The 16,570-nt window shown below is 37.4% G+C and overlaps 1 protein-coding gene across 7 annotated transcripts in view; it reads right to left on the bottom strand.

Annotated features, from left to right (window-relative positions):
• The window catches only part of STAU2 (staufen double-stranded RNA binding protein 2), a 165,101-nt gene that overhangs the window by 91,283 nt on the left and 57,248 nt on the right, over nt 1-16,570 (bottom strand). For all 7 annotated transcript variants that reach the window (XM_054060482.1, XM_054060484.1, XM_054060481.1 and 4 more), the window contains 4 exons: nt 14,577-14,789; nt 11,105-11,242; nt 7,743-7,874; nt 4,455-4,515 (listed from right to left, as the gene is read on the bottom strand). In XM_054060482.1, coding sequence (XP_053916457.1) covers nt 4,455-4,515; nt 7,743-7,874; nt 11,105-11,242; nt 14,577-14,789 — 544 coding nt within the window. The remainder of the gene's footprint in view (nt 1-4,454; nt 4,516-7,742; nt 7,875-11,104; nt 11,243-14,576; nt 14,790-16,570) is intronic.

Below are 16,570 nucleotides of genomic sequence, written 5' to 3'. Positions count from 1 at the left end.
CTCCTGTATGGGCTGCAAAGGCTTGTGGTCTGCCCACAGTGCCCCAGTATCTCTTCCAGAAGCATCAGGGAAAAACCTCATTCAATGTTCTTGCTAATTCATGTGTGAAAAATGTCTAAGATATCCCAAGCAATGAAACAAACAGCTTGTTTCATCGTTAAGATTGTGAAATGAAGAGGAAAGGTAAAGAAGTAAACCTGCAGGAAGATGATTTACAGGGAGCAGAGGAACACAAGAGAGAGCTGCAGGGATAGCTGCAAAATTAAAATGATAAAGCAAACACGAGAAGTTAATAGGAAATACTAAAAATGCATAGAGTATGTAGGAGGATATGGACTGTAGGGTATTTCTCAGCAAAAACAAACTACATAATAATGGTACAACAAAATCTGTTCTTCAGCTTTACTAAAAAATGCATCTGTTATGATTTTGGGTTTTGTTGTACTAAAGTATACAACTCCATGCAAGTGTTCCAATTTTTATTTCACAGTTTCAGACGAAAACACAGTGTATTATGCACACAGAGTATCTGCCTGCAAAAGGGAACGGATGCAGAATAGACTGTCCTAACAGGACAGAATTGTTTTCCTGGAATAAAATTACTGGAGATGTGAATAAGAGCTGCCAAACAGTAGATGTAGCAATCTCAGAGCCTCAGATTTTCAAGACCGCTGAAAGTTATGTTTTAGGGTAACAACAAATGCAAACTGTACATTTCTCTTATAAGCAAGGGTATAGAAGGGAGGAAACTGCTCCATTTGCAGAATAATGATGACACTGCAAGAACAGATTCACTTAACAACAACTGTCATTCTTAAATACGAACTGGCACATTCACACCTGAAAGAATGTGACATTTTTGATCTCAAACAGTGGAATTTGTTTGGAACTGCTTTAAAAAAAACCTGCACTTGCCAGGTGCATGAGAGATCATGCATCCAAGTGATTTTTTTTTTTTTTTTAATTCAAAAGCAGAAGATACTTCACATTTCCTCAATTCTCCTTGACTATACAGTTCTGAATTTACTTGGACTCTGGGGCTCAGGAGAAGACTAAAACTGTGCACAGGGGAAACTCTTAATAGTAGTTCTTCAGTATTTTTTACGCATTCTGTATGTGGCAAACTAACACATAATATTCTACCAGAAGCAGAGCAGGCAAGCTGCTCATCAGTAAAGGTGTACTGGCAGATCACCCCCCTCTGAATATTAGCACAGCATTTCAACAATTAATCCTGTTTATGGAAATCTGGTGAGAAATATTAAGGGATACTATGTAGATCTTCTCCAAATGGAGCAATTCCCTGACCTCAGTCATGCTGAAAACCAGGCCCCTTTATAGAGCCATTCACTAAGAAGGTTATCAACTGAACTTAATGGTTACCAAAATAACATACAAAAGTGTTCTGTACATTTTTTTATCTGTGAATTTGTGGTCCCTTCCTATACATTACAAATAAACGATGTGATATTTATACATTGAAAGATATGCAGTATAGAAACTACAACAGTGGTTTTCTGTATTAGAATATACTTTAATAAGGGTGCTAATTAATACAGCACATTCATAATTCTATCAGAAAGGCCATTATAGTTTAGAAATACCAAGAGAAATTTCAATGAGAAACTAAAAAAGATGACCTATTAGCAATTCATTCAGCCAAAGGTGATACCACGTTAACACACTTAGAGAAGAAAAATGCATTTCTCCATCTTCTGTGAGTCCTGGATAATACCGAAAGGTGAAGAAAGATTCTTCTCCTGTCCTCTACAGAACTGTAACATATTCATTGTCTTACGCTTTTATATGGAGATCAAAGTTAAGCTGTAAAATTTAAAGGAAATATCCTACAAGAGAAAAGCCCTTTATGGGGTGAAGAGTTAAATATAAAAATATATATGTCTGCTGACAGCACTTTGGGTTCAAACACTTCCTATTTTGCAAAAGGATAGTACAGTCCCTCAGAAATAAAAAATGATGCCTTTTAGTTAGCAGGTTATTATTAATGTTCCTCCTAGAATGGAACCATCAAAAAATGTTAAGGGCTTAAGCACAGCACTCTCTGAACAGCATCACCAGAAGTAAATGCTCTATGCCAATTGACACAATAGCTACATTTCCTTTAATCTCCAATTTACTTCGAGATCAGAAGAATAGATATGATGGTATCTAGAAACATTCGTCATGCATTGAAAAAGCATCCCAGAACAAAAACCTGGTGCTGTACTATGCTCACCTTCTGTGAGCAGGTCAGTCTGTGAAAAATAAGTTCTTTGGTCAGCATGAGTTGAAAATACAATCTCTGTTGATCTTGTCTCTGTCAAGTTAATTTGCATTTGTGTTCTCCTTCTAGATTTGGGTTTACATGCATGATTGCCAAAGTTTTCTTGCCAGATGAAACTTGTGAAAGGGACTGTTTTTCCTGTTGGTGTAACAGATGATTGTGGTGTCCATTTATAAATATCTTTGCTACAAGACACTGCAAGGATAGGAGGGAAAAACTTAAGGTCTTATTCTGCTGTCCAGCACTCCAATATCTTAACATCTGAAGCTGTCTCACAGGCCACGTCCTTAGATGTTTTGACAATGCAAATACAAATCATCTAGAAATATCGATGGGGATCAATGATAGGGCTGGAAGGAAGCAACTAGCAAGAAGACTTATATCCTGTAGAAACTTTCCTTTTGGGGAAACACAATAGCATAAGCCGTCACAGAAATATCTAGTTTAAACCTCCCCTGGCACAATTTGAGGCCATTTTTTCTCATCCTGTCGCTTGTGACTTGGGAGAAAAGACCAATGCCCACGTTGCCACAGCCTCCTTTCAGGTAGTCATAAAGAACAATAAGGTCTTCCCTCAACCTCCTTTTCTCCGGACTGAAGTACCCCAGCTACCTCAGCTGCTCCTCATAAGACCTGTGCTCCAGACCCTTCACCAGCTTCACTGCCATTCTTTGCACACACTAGCAGCTCAATGTCTTTCTTGTAGTTAGAGGTCCATATCTACCGGAACGCTACTGAAACCCCTTAAAACCTGCTTTTAAGACCATATCCTTCATATGTATATGGGAAAAAACCTGAAGGTAGCTCATATGTGTGTTTGTCTCTAGTACAATCCTTAGTTGGGAGAGATAATGTTTGGAACTCTTAGGAAGTTCAAAACTAAGCACAGTTGTAAAGAAGAATCCAAGGCTCATGAAAAAGAAAGAAGAAATTTATTTTCTTTACCACTCTGAAGAGCAAAAACTAGTTGTAAAGTCACAAAGGTCTGTCCTATTCATTACATGTTGCAGTGTGACTGAAGTCATTCTTCACCAACAAGGCCTCTCAGGCCTCTATGTCTATGGACATGACTCAAGGAAAAGAGAAACTACCAGTAGCAGAACCTGACCAGAGTCAGGGATCTCTTGAGAAATTTTCAGCCCACAGAGGTCCATTGGACTAAATGGCACATATCTTAGGATGCTGAGTCAAATAGTTATGCAGTTGTGAGGCCACTCTCTATGATCTTCAAAAAGTCACAGAGATCAGGAGAGGTCTCCAATGCATGGAGAAAGTCATTGTTGTCATCATCATCACCATCAAAAAAGGCAGGCTGTTCAGCCTCACTGCAGTTCCTGGCAAAATCATGCAGTAAGTCCTCTTGGAGCCCTTTGTGGACACAGAGGAGAAAAAAGCCATTGGGGACAATAGGCATATATTTACCAAGGATCAACAATCTGATTGCCTTTTGTGATAAAACGATCAGATTCACGAATAAAGGGAGAGCAGTAGATGCCATTTACCCTGGCTTTAGCAAGGCTTTTGACACCCACGTCTCCCATAGCATCTCTATATTCAACCTGTGATGTTAAGAGTCGAGGTAGATAAATTACTAGATGAGGAAAACCTGCTTGGATGATCAGGCTTAGAGGACAATGGTAGGATCTGGGAGGCCTAAGAGCAGTGCTCCAAAACCTAAGAAGAGGTTGCCAAAAGGATGGAGCCAGGCACATTACTGAGGTATGTAGCAGAACAGAAGATGATAGTTATAAACAAACAGGAGATGTTCTAACTGTGATAGAAGGAAAAAAAAAATCAATGTGAAGATAATTAAGCATTGGAACAGGCTGGCCGGAGGAGCTGCGGAATCTCCGTCCCTGGAGAACTGGAAAAATGACATAAGTAAACTTGTCTGAACTCTGTACTGGCACTACACTGAGGAGGCACTTTAGATCTTCTCCTGAAATCCCTTAAACCTGAAGAATTCAATGATTCAATGTATAAATAAAAACCTCCGTGGTCCTGTACTCACTCATACCTATAATCACTCAGAGGACACTCAAGTTAATTCACCTAATTGCAATAAAAACCCTAAAATACTTACAGAAAGCTTTTCAACTGTTTCAAATAATCCAAATCCTGCAAAGATAGATTAGTAAGTAGAAATATAAATTTAGAAAGTGATACTTACTGTTACTTGTTGGCTCAGGAAACCCAACATTTTGGCCATTCCAACTCTTGTTTTCTGCAAGCTGCAACAGGTAGAAAAAGACAAATAGGTAAAGGACAAATTACTCCTCAAACAGAACATTCATGTTTATAAATTTAGTTGAAAGATTCTAAAAAGGATGACTTGGGATTGCCACATCTGCTCACAAAACTTTGCTAACATATCTTAATTTTTTCTAGAATAGGTTATTCGAGGAATGTACCCTTCATGAATAAACATTAACAACTATTGCCTAACACTGAAATATAAATGTTTCCCCAAGGATTAGGTTCAACTCAATATTGTTACCAAATCAGCCTTAAAAGCAGCTCTCAGCTGAAAACATACACAGACAACAGAGAAATTACATTCTAAACCAAGAAGATACTAATATCTGCTTATGAAAGAATGCATAAACACTACAAAGTACTTTGGGTGTAATTTTAAAATATTTACTTGCTAAGAATCCATTTAGTCACTGAAGTAGAAGCAAAAAAAGAATGCAGTTTTCCATTATTTTATTATATAGACTTTTCTGAAGAAGTTAATTGTGTTCAAATTAATTTTATTACATTTAACACCAGTCACTACTCTGAAAAAGAGAAGTGGAGTAATTAATAAAGAAGTCCAAAATGAGGCCATTCCTGAAGTCTACACTGTAAATAAGATAGTCTTCTAGATAAACAAGCTCAAGCTTGCTCATGAGCTAGGAGCTATTGACAAGGAAGTCAGTGAACATGAAACATATTATCCTTTTCAGATTTCACTGGGATTTTACATGCAAACAGAATACCTTACAGCAAGCAGTCCATATGACATGACATAAGTTGTAATCGTTTGCTCTGGAAGACAGGACTGATTGGTAAGTTGAAGGGAAATGAAGAAGGATCAGGCAGCCAAAATCTGCCTCTGTCTCAGAGGTTGCATTAAGGCTATTTAGATTACTATCATGTTGTAATGAAGACTACTAGATGATATGTTTTCCTTGGGAATGAGCACACTAGAAAGTAGCTATTCCAATGACTGTTTCCCTCCTTTCCTCATCATGTACATCCCAATGTGCTTACAGTCTAGGCAACATTCAATAACAATGGGAGATATTTACTGGAAAGGAGGGATAGATATTACACGTGGCTCTCAAACTGATCACAGACTTCCATGCACTTTAATTTTACGTAACTCCTTTTATCCATATTATGAAGCAGAGAGTATGCCTATTGGGAAACACGGAAGATGACAGTCTTTCAAATGAATAAGCAAAACAAAATCAATAAATACGTTTGCACTTACTGCTGTCTGTTACAACAGCATGGTTTTGTCATGAATCCACGTTGTGCACCCGTAGTATGACCTGAAAATCAGCAGGAGCATGGTGCTCCAACATGAGAACAACATTTCCAACTCTCCTCACTACTCTCTTTTACTGTCAATATTAACTTGTCAATATTAACTTGATCATAATGGGGAATTTAACAAAAATGCATCTATCAGCAAGTTATCCTCAGTGCTGCACGAATTCATGAATACATGAATGCAATCTACTCTGGTTTTCTTTTCTCTAAGAGAATAAAAGTCACAAGAAGAAATGAAAAGATGGAAATGTGAAAAAAATGAAGACATCGACTCTCTATTCTGATCCACAGAGCTAAAATTCAGATAGCTGCAAAAGGTGTCCCAGGGCTCTTTCAAATTGCTCTCCTGAGGCCTCTGCACAACCATTACCGATTTCTTCCAGGAACTGGATTACCTCAGAAAAGAGCAGAGCCTTTACTTTTTTTATGTTACCTTGATTACCTGTATACATGTGCTGCCATCAGCACCATGCATGCATCTTGTAACACTCTTACATCTTCATTAAAAAAAGGACTACAGTCACATTTTATGCAGCAGTGTTAAGGAAAAGCACTAAACTCGGTTTTGCCTTTTTTTTAAGGGAGAAGGACAGGGATGAAAGGACTCGGGGAAGGGCTGAGGCAGAGGAAAGAAAAGTTTCCTTTTTTTAAAAGAATCAAAATTGACACAAGTGAATTGTCCATGCAGATACCAACCTAATATGCCAGCTAATCTACACTGGGCCTTATTTTGCATTCAAAGAGAGAAACAGGAAGCATCTAATGGTACATCTTTATTGTGCAATTTATATGGAAGGAATTTTGCAGTGTGTAAATTGGTAGAGATCTAAGGGCTATTTCCCCTCTTCTCCAGCAAAGTTTAGTTTGAGAATTAAAGTGGTTTTATCTACAAAAACTAACTTGTGTATCTGCTTTAAATATGTTCAGTCTGTTATATACAGAAGATAAAGCCAGATGTTCTAGATATTTTATGTCCTTAACCCCAACAAAGCTATAAAAATTTGTCTATGATCTTAAATACTCCCACTACATAGAATTTGAGTAGCTCACATTTTTTGGATACAGTATCATATTTGCTCATCATGTTCAGAACAATACTAGGCCACTGTATGTTATTCTATCAATCCTATGATACCTACATCTCCAAGTATGTAATGAAACCTGTTTTTTTAAAGAAGATGCACTTGTAAGCAATAGTTGAATAAGCACAGGCAAAAAAAGCAGCAGCACCTCCTTTTAGCCACTCAATTTCAATGTAACCACAAGTTTCCACTGTGTAGAGCTCTCCAACATAACTGTGTTGTGGGCTGATTTTTGTCAGGCTTTATCTCTGAAAATCACTGAATAAAAACAGTTCAGCCAATTTGAAATCCAAAAATTAAAACCTATGCTTTCCAATTAGAAAAACAAGTTAACTTTTCTGTTTTCCTTTGTTTTTCAAAAAGCCTTTTGGCCAAATTGGCAGTGAAACTGGTAGAAAGCATGTTGGCAGTTGAAACTGGTAGCAAATATCTTCTACAACAGGAAAGTCTCAGCATTCTGATGAAAATGAATTATTATTTGACACTATGCTAAGCCTTTTGTAAAATGTCCATGGCTGCACAGCGTGTTCTCAGTAGGAACACCAACTAGCCTCCACATACTCTGTTTAGAGTACCGCGTACTTGTATATCACTAAGACGTACGCTTTTGCACACATACTATCCTCTGGAGCTACATTTCTGTTCTTAATTACTCCTACAGGAAGAGAGGCTGCACTGACTACTAGCTGTAGCTAAACCAAGGCTGATCTCTGACAGACAACGTCCTAAAACAGGGAGTGCACAAGTTTAAGCTTCTGTTCTTACAAAGTGATTAGCCGACACAGCTAAAAAATCTAGACAAGGGTAAAATGTGGTCATCAACAACTGGTTCTCACCTTTTCTGGCTGGTCTTGAAGAGGAGTAGAGGCTTTGTAACCCAGCTGTAGCAACATTGCTTCTGCTGCATTTCTTTTAGCTATTTTCTTGTTTGGGCCTGTTCCAGTAGTAATCTCATTGCCTACTTTTACCTTAAAAAGAAAACATTGATCATAACTATGATAAATGCAAGACTTCTTAATATCAGCACATAATAATCTTGCTGACCTGCCAACAACCTTCAGCTCTTTGATGAAGATACAATCTTGGAAAAGTAAGAACAGAGCAGAAGGAGACTACAACACCATTTCACACAGAAAAGCTTGTATAGATTATTCAGAATGTCCGTAAACCCTCACCAAAGAGCTACATCTTTCTGTTTCTCAGGGCATACACCGTTGTCTCTCTCTCCCATTAGTCTCTGTGCCAATCCCATTTTCCCTGCTGAACATCTCCCCCACTCTTGCTCCCCCCCTCTTTCTTAGCGTGGGAAACGCTACAGGGTCTGGACTTCCTCTTCCTTGTAGGAGAGTTGTCTGCAGTGGCTCCCCAGCATCATTCCGGCAGTATCTCAGAACAATGGAGAGACAAACAATGACCTGGAGAGTCACATGAAAGTGGTTTCTAAAGGAAGATGAAACTCATGTTCACATTCCTCCCATTTTGGCTTACTGTGAGGAACATGGGGGCTGCTTTCTTTTCTGCACCTGACAAGATTTTATCAAAATAATCTTTGGAAAGAAAGCTCCTTGTTGAACCTGTAGCCTCTAGTGCTTAAAGGGTTTCTGATAAATGAGATACCTTTCATGAAACTAGAAGTTAAAAATCTCAAAATAAAGACAAATTACAGACAACAGACACACAAAGAATGAGGCTCTCACAAATACCTTGGGTTTGGTACTGTTTGGCACTGTTCTTAAACTACTGAAGCTGTATGTGCCTGGTCTGTGATATTAGAACTGTCATTGCTGTTCACTTGTGTAACATACATAGGTTGCTGATAGCTACATTTCACTCTGTCCATTAAGTCATTTAATTTGGCAAATTACCTCTAAAAATAGTGTATGGTTTCAAAAGCATGGAAACCAAAATAAAATAAAATAGCCAAGGCAATTTGAATAAAAGAAACCTTAGAGGTCAAAGCAGTCTGGAATGAGCTTTAAAAAAATTGTTAAAACAGGCATACAATTGTTAAAGAAACAATACAAGTTATTTAGTAATTTATGTTATTAAATAATTAATCATGTTCCTCAAATTATCACAGATATTTCCTTAAAAGTGTTCTTATTTCTTTACTCAAATATGTATTAATTCTAACTACAAAGAAGAGGTTGTAAATAAATAATCATGGTCACAGACATGTCTTCAAATTAAATCTGTAATTAAACAAAAAGATTCAGCTGCCTAAAACAGAAATATTAATGATCTTGAAACAAAAGTCTTATCTTCTATGCAGTTCTGCAATTAGAAAACAGCCAATCTGCTACAAGTTTACACGCAATAAAACTGAGAGACTTTAATGGGACAAGGCAAAATGATAATTTATAACATAGCTCACAATAAATCGTGTTGCTATTTCTCAGACCTGTAAAACTGGTTTAGCTATTATTATAACCTCTATCAAGGATTAAAGGTCTGACTACAAAGAGAAAGAGCCTTCTGAAATTAACTTTGGGAACAGAACACCAACTAATGTCATCAGAGGTTTTCTTCTGTTTATCTAGTGGTTAGGACAAGTAATTGGATCCATTTCATCACATCTAAACTTGCTCTTTGTGTGACAGATAAAAATGAACGTATTATCTCTGGATATTTTACTTCCACATTCAATTAAATTAAATGAAAACATTGTTTAAGTAGTTTATACAAAGGCTTTTTATTCTGATAAGTTTTTTTGCATGTCATAATGAATCCACTGAGTCTTCCTGAAGGCAGGAGAAACAGCAGTATGATTTTAGTGTGAAAATACCACAAAGGGGTAAAAATAGGGCTAAAGTGTTTAAAAATAAACATACTAAAGCAACTGGTACATAGACTTTCTTTGACTCTTTCTTTCACAAGCCTTCCAAAGCAAGGGAATATCCTACATATTCACTGCTTTTAAGATTTTTTTTTTTTTTACTTCAAACCAAATATTTTGCCATTATTGAGACTCCTCCAATGGTAAACCAAATTCTCAGCCCATCTTTCTAATAATGCAGTCCTCTTCTGATGACTCACACAACCATCTCTAACTGTGGACACTCCTACGGAGATCTAAGTAAGAGAAAACTGATGGTCTGTGATAGAATCATTCTTTTTCAAATACTTTCACGTAGCATAAAAAGTTTGAAATCCAATTTTATACTCATAAATCAGATTCTGCAACAAAAGGAACCTAATATCTGCTTTTGCTTCAGAGAGTAAAAATAATAAATCATCATGAAAGTCCACCGAAGTCCAAGGAAATGAAGATTGCTAGCCTATCTGATAGACATGAAGGAGGGACTTAAACCTTTAAGTGAAAACATAATAATTTTCTGGAAAAGAAGGTGCTGGAGCATCATAAATTCTGCTTGGGATCAGAAATGATGGATTGGTGTGGTTGGTAGACAGCGAGTCAAAACATGTTTAGGCATGCTGTTCTGAACTGTCCAGCACAAAATCACCCCTAAGTCAAAAAACACAAGAGAAAAGAATACTTTCCCATTCTTAAACCTCCTTAACCTGCTGCTGTGCTAGCTAACAAAATATCACAGTTACACCAATTCTTTGCGAATGTTCTTAATTTAAAGCCTAAAGAAATAATAACCATCTACTGTTTCTGCATTAGGTCCAGAGCCTTTAACCAGACAGGCTTAAATACACGACGGAAGACTTTGTGTGGTATTTCAGATATGAACAAAATCACACAGACACTGAAAATCTGAAAGGAGTTCTTATAAGATTTACAACACTTTCTTTAAAATGCTTGGTAAGATGGAGGTATTCATAACCCTATTTCACAATATTTGTTTGGATTGCAATCCTCTGATCAACAATAGCAAAAACATATTTTTCAAAAAGACCAGTAGAAGTAAATAAATCGTGAACTAAGAGTAACCTCACGGATAAAGACAGAAAACATAGGGTGAAATAAAAATAAGAAGAGTATAAAAAATCCAAAATCTCCAGAAGAAAAGAACCTAGAAGCCATTTAACCTATTTCCAACTACCATTTGTTTCACCAAGAAGAAAGTTCAAACTAGCCTTCTGTTACTGTATTTCACACTCTTCTTGTATAACTGACCATAAAGCAAAAAACTAAACACAGAGGGATCTGCTTCATATTATGACACTATTTTGCTTGAGTTTGAACATAACGTGGCAAGGGCATTATCTTTAACATAACAGCAGATGATACCTGCATAACAAACTCTCGACGACGAGGCATTCCTCTCTCTGAAAGAAGAATATACTCTGGCTCCTTCTCCTTTTTGGCCTGTTGGATCTGAGCCAGACGACTGATGGGATTCATTCCTTGACCATACTCTGGCCCAGTCTAAAACAGGTTTGAAAGAAAGAACCATTATTTCAACATACTTCCTTACAACTATAACGCTGCTTCAATAAATCATTTACTAGGGTTACATCTTCTTTCATATTTGCTTTGAGAGAATAAGAAGTAAATTTCTTCCCACCTTCTGATCATGAAACAGAAGAATCCTTAAACTCAAAACTTGTGGCAAAAAATATGCACCTACTGTCTGCCACTGTTGGGGGTAGCGTTCATACCTAGCATCTGTAAGCTACTAATACCTTCATCTATCTACAGAGGTCCTATGGAAATGGATGAAAATTAGCAAACTCATCAGTCAATGACACCTCATTGCTCTGTTTCTACGACTTGTCCTCCTAACCCCTTCAATAAGTTGCTACAATGCCGGAACAGACAGTATGCCAAGAAGAGGTGGGATTTGAATGGAGACAAAAAAGATCTGCCATAACACAAGGAAGCTGCCTCTCTCAGCCTTCCTGCCATCCTTCTCAGCACTCTTCCTTCCATCCTACAATGCAACTAAAGGTGCAGAAGGTTTACTCTGTTTGTGCATCACAGGAACGCATCATCAAAATACTTTTATGCAGTAAAGCTAAAGAGGCACATCACCAATGGCCAGAAACAATGCACATTGTGAGTCACCCACAAAGTATTTCAAATGCTTAACAGTTAGTAATCCTCACCATAATGTGTCAAAATATATGGTTGGTGGGGGAACTGATCTGATGGGAGGAAAACAAAAGAACTCAAAGACTGGTTTGCCCAAGATTACACAGAGAGGTGAAAAACTACAGCCCTTACATCTAGTTCTGAAATAGTTTTAATATGTTATAACATGACAAATGCTCTCTCAAAGCAAACAGATACAGAAATATTTGTTTGTAGATATTAAGGAGAAGAAATTGAGACTCAAAAATATTTATCTGAACTCATATTTAACTGATTTATATGCCATAACACAAAGAATGGATTTGCCAGTGTAAATGGCATTTCAATAGATGCTGCTTTCACGCTACTGAGCTATTTCCTTTTCATGAGGCCATTTACAGAATAAGAGATCAGCAGTCAAGCTTGTTTGAGCTTCACAAATAACAACAAACAAGTGGTCTAGAACCTAAATAGATGATCAGCAACTGAAGGCAAACACCAGGGAGGGATATTATATTAAGAAAGCTGTGCAGCGAATCCTACATAGCGTAACTGCTGAAGTTGTTAGAAAAGGTATAGGTGAAAGAATTCAGACAATGCCATGCACAAGGGCAGCTGTGTGGGCAAAGAGCCAGAGAGAGACAAAACACAGAGCAGGCTAAATAAAGTGCAGACCATAAGATACAGCCTTATAAATATATGTATACAAATAAAGAGAAGTTACTGTTGTCACTTTTTTTTGATACTCAAAACACGTGCAGGTTAAATTGAAAGAAATGGGCAGACTAAAAGCATTTCAGAAGTCTGGATATACAAAAAAGAAAAACCTTCTATACATTCTGAATATTTTGACTGTTAATGTCTCTTTCTAACACAGCCAACTCTGGATAATTCAATTAAAGATTGCAATGGTGAATGGTGAAAGGTAATACATTATTATAGCCTTAGCACCTTTTTTGGGCAAAACTTAGTAAAATGAGACAGCCAGATCCAACGAAATCCTTTGTACATTTTCCAAATCTAGTTTTGCACTCTCCAAAGTGAGCAGCTTTTCCTGTTGGCTACTTCTATGAAACTCGGCACTCTGTGTATTCAGTACACAGGTTTGGGACATGAAGATATCCTGACATTTCCTGCAGTCTGGAGGTTCATGATCTGCATATTATGAGGCAAAAGTGACTCTGTAACACCAGACAGAATGTGAGCAGATCTCCACTGTCATTTACACTGACCTAAAATAAGTATGAAAGGCTACTTATGTGCCCTTACAAATACCTCATATGACATAATTTCGGATAGGGGTAAACGACTACCCAACATGCCAGACAATAGAAAACCATGTCTAAAGAGTTAAACTACTTCCTCACAAAATACTACTTCCTAAAATAAAATGAAACATAAAAGATTTTGGCCACTTCCAAAATCTCACCTTTTGCACTGAACAGATGACAAGTTAATCTGATTAGTTGTTCAGTGCTAAGACTAGCAGTGATTCTTCATAAATACATGGACACTACATGGCTGCTTTTGTTAGACCATTTGGACACTTCTTCAGATGACCCTTCAGTCTTGTACGAATATAGGAGGAGCAGAGAAACCAGGGCTAGTCACCACAGATTGACTGAACTGTAGAAGTAGCAATAAATCTATTGCCACCAAGAATAAAAGTACCATTTAAGAAGCTTAAGCTCAAAAGAATCCAGAGCCTCTAAAGGAAGCCTTAATAGCACAGCAAGGATATTAATATCATCCCAGACAGGGCATGTTTTAATGGAAGGATGGTTCAAAGTCTTCAAGTCCTTTGAGGGTTGGTCTCCAGACAATTTTCTATTTGCATCTGAGAGCTAAAAAGCAGTAACAAACACATGCTAAACTTAACATGGGCATATGAAACAAAAATAGTATTGTCCTTTGGTGCCCCACAAGTGACACACTAGGCTGAGATGTCAACATACTCTTGGCCTTCTTTAAAATCTTTCAAAAATCAAAACAAATCGAAGCTGAAGCTACAAATCTCACAAATATACCTCCAAAAGGGGAGGAAGGTAGACTGTGTACACCATTTCCCCATATATCTATTATTTCACATATCTTTTTCCCCTCTTCAAACTGCTGAGAGGAGAAAGAAAAGGGAGAGAATTGCCACATATGCTATCAGGGCCTCCCAGAGGAGATGATGCTAAAAATTCACATGGCTCTACAGAGTTGTTTGGAGGGTTTGATCCTTTACTAGACTTAGAACCACAGAATCATTAAGGTTGGAAAAGACCTCTAAGATTATCCAGTCCAACCACCAGTCCAATACCACGATGCCTACTAAGACCTGAAGTGACACATCTGCATGTCTTTTGAACACCTCCAGGAATGGTGACTCCACCACTTCGCAGGGCAGCCTGTTCCAATGCTTCACCACTCATTCAGTAAAGAATTTTTTCCTAATATCCAATCTAAACTTGAACCAAGCCCCTAAAGACTTCAGTGATATTAGCTCGATTTTTAAGCTGAGCACTTTACAAGCCATTACGTTTGAGAATTTCACAGTGTTTATAGAATTGAGAAAAGTACCAGCATATCAGCACAGGCAAACATGCAACAGTATTGACAGAAAATGACAATCCTTTACTGACTTAAAATCTGAATAACTGTTACTCTCTGAGCAAATGTTCTTAATTCTGTCAAAGGCACATACCTTCAATATTGGTTTTGGACGTTTTTTAAAGTAAAGTTTTGGCTTTTCAATCACAGGAAGAGGAGGAAGTTTTTTAAGTTCTTGTAGAACAGCCATTGCAGCACGTTTCTTTGAGAGTTTCTTACTGTTGCCTTCTCCTTCTGCAGTGAAATCTCCTACTGTAACTCTTGTAACAAAGCTCTTCATGTGAGGAGGTCCACTTTCTTTAATCACCTTTCAAGCAAAAGTAACATTCAGTCAAATCACCCTATAAGAATATAAAGTGATGTTTGTATCTTTGCAATGTACTTACTAACACAGCTTTCCCACAAACTGAAAATGGGTTTCCATAAAATCTATACAAGTATTAATATCAGTACCGTGCTTGAGGACAGAAAATAAAGCCTGAATAGATAAAGCAAATCTAACCATCATATGCAGTGTTTCACAGAAAACTGAGCAGATCTAAATTTTCAAAATGCTTTATACAACAATAACACAATATGCAACAACAATGCATACTTAAACCAAGACTACTTTGTTTGTCCTTTCAAGGTACTTCATATGCTAAATTAACTTCAATTCATGAAGCTCCACCATGCTTTGGCTATTTCTCTCCATACAACACATTCAAAATTATGTTTATATGACATCACAGAATCACAGAATCACAGAATCACAAGGTTGGAAAGGACCCATTGGATCATCGAGTCCAACCGTTCCTAACACTCCCTAAACCATGTCCCTAAGTACTTCATCCACCCGTTCCTTACATCACTTCAACTTGTTTGTAATTTCTGTTATTAAAACATAGCATGTTTGTGCATGGCCCCAAACTTCAGTCTTCGAGGTCTGTATTTTAACGCTGTCCTAGCTGCAGGCAGCATTCCTGCTCTCAACTCTTACCGTGCCAGATACACAACTCAGTGATATTCTGTACATCTGAAAGGCTGCCACAACCTTGCCTCCACAACTCTTTGCTGTTCCTCCCACAGCACTAAAACACATTACCGTAAGAGCCACTGTAACTCACACAAAAGCCAATGAGCTATGAAAAAGTTCATTTATTCATTCCCTTCAAAACACATTCAGGATGACAACGAGAAAACCCATCCAAAGTACTTCTCTACTATTAAAAATTACAATAATATGGGGGAAAAAAATGAAGTTCTGAATGCTCTCCCTTCCTTTAGCTCCTGTCTTCATTTTTCCATACACACGTCTCCTTTTAGGAAGCTATACTGTTGGAGTGAATTCACCAAAAATCAAAGTACTGCAAGTGCTAAGATAGCCACCTTTTCATGTATGCACCCTTTACTGGTCTGGACAATGTCTATCAGGAATTACAGACCTCATTTGGGACAAGATTTAGTTTCAGTTATTTGGTTTGATAGGCATAAGGAGCTACCTAATTTAATCATTGTAGCACGTAATGTATATAAGGAGACATTAGAGCATCTGACAGGCACCTTTGCATACTACCTTGAAAATCAATACAAATACATATTTTTTCTGTAGGTGAAATTACATCAAATAATTTGTTGAAGAAGTGCAATGCCTGAGTGCAAGGGAAGTGAGGTAAAAGTGTTACGGCCTTCCTGGTGTAATAACTACATTTTTACTGGGCTGAAACCTTCAACTTTAAGTATTATTACAACGTGTTTTGTATTAAAGTTCTTTTTATCAAGGTCATGTCCCTTGCATTATTTAGTTTTGCTGTTCCACTGTAATGAGGTCTCCTTAGGCCTGTATTTCTTTTTTAAGCTCTCTTTTGTGGCAACTTCACCCATTAAATACAATTATCACAGTCCTTATCAATAAAAAGACACAAAATGAAAATTAACAGACAACTTTGTCCACGTTTTCCCAGAATAAGAAGATATCTGTGCCAGCATGGGATTTTTTTGTTCTAGTCCAGCTGTATTCCCACTCTAAGATTCTAGGTAATAATTTCAGAATTGTTTTCAGGATTACCTTACTTGAAAGCTGTCACTAGTGCTTCCCCCTGTGAGAGA

This window comes from Cuculus canorus, chromosome 2 (genome assembly GCF_017976375.1).
Source record: "Cuculus canorus isolate bCucCan1 chromosome 2, bCucCan1.pri, whole genome shotgun sequence".
Taxonomy (NCBI): Eukaryota; Metazoa; Chordata; class Aves; order Cuculiformes; family Cuculidae; genus Cuculus; species Cuculus canorus.
This window is presented reverse-complemented; position numbering and strand designations above follow the sequence as displayed.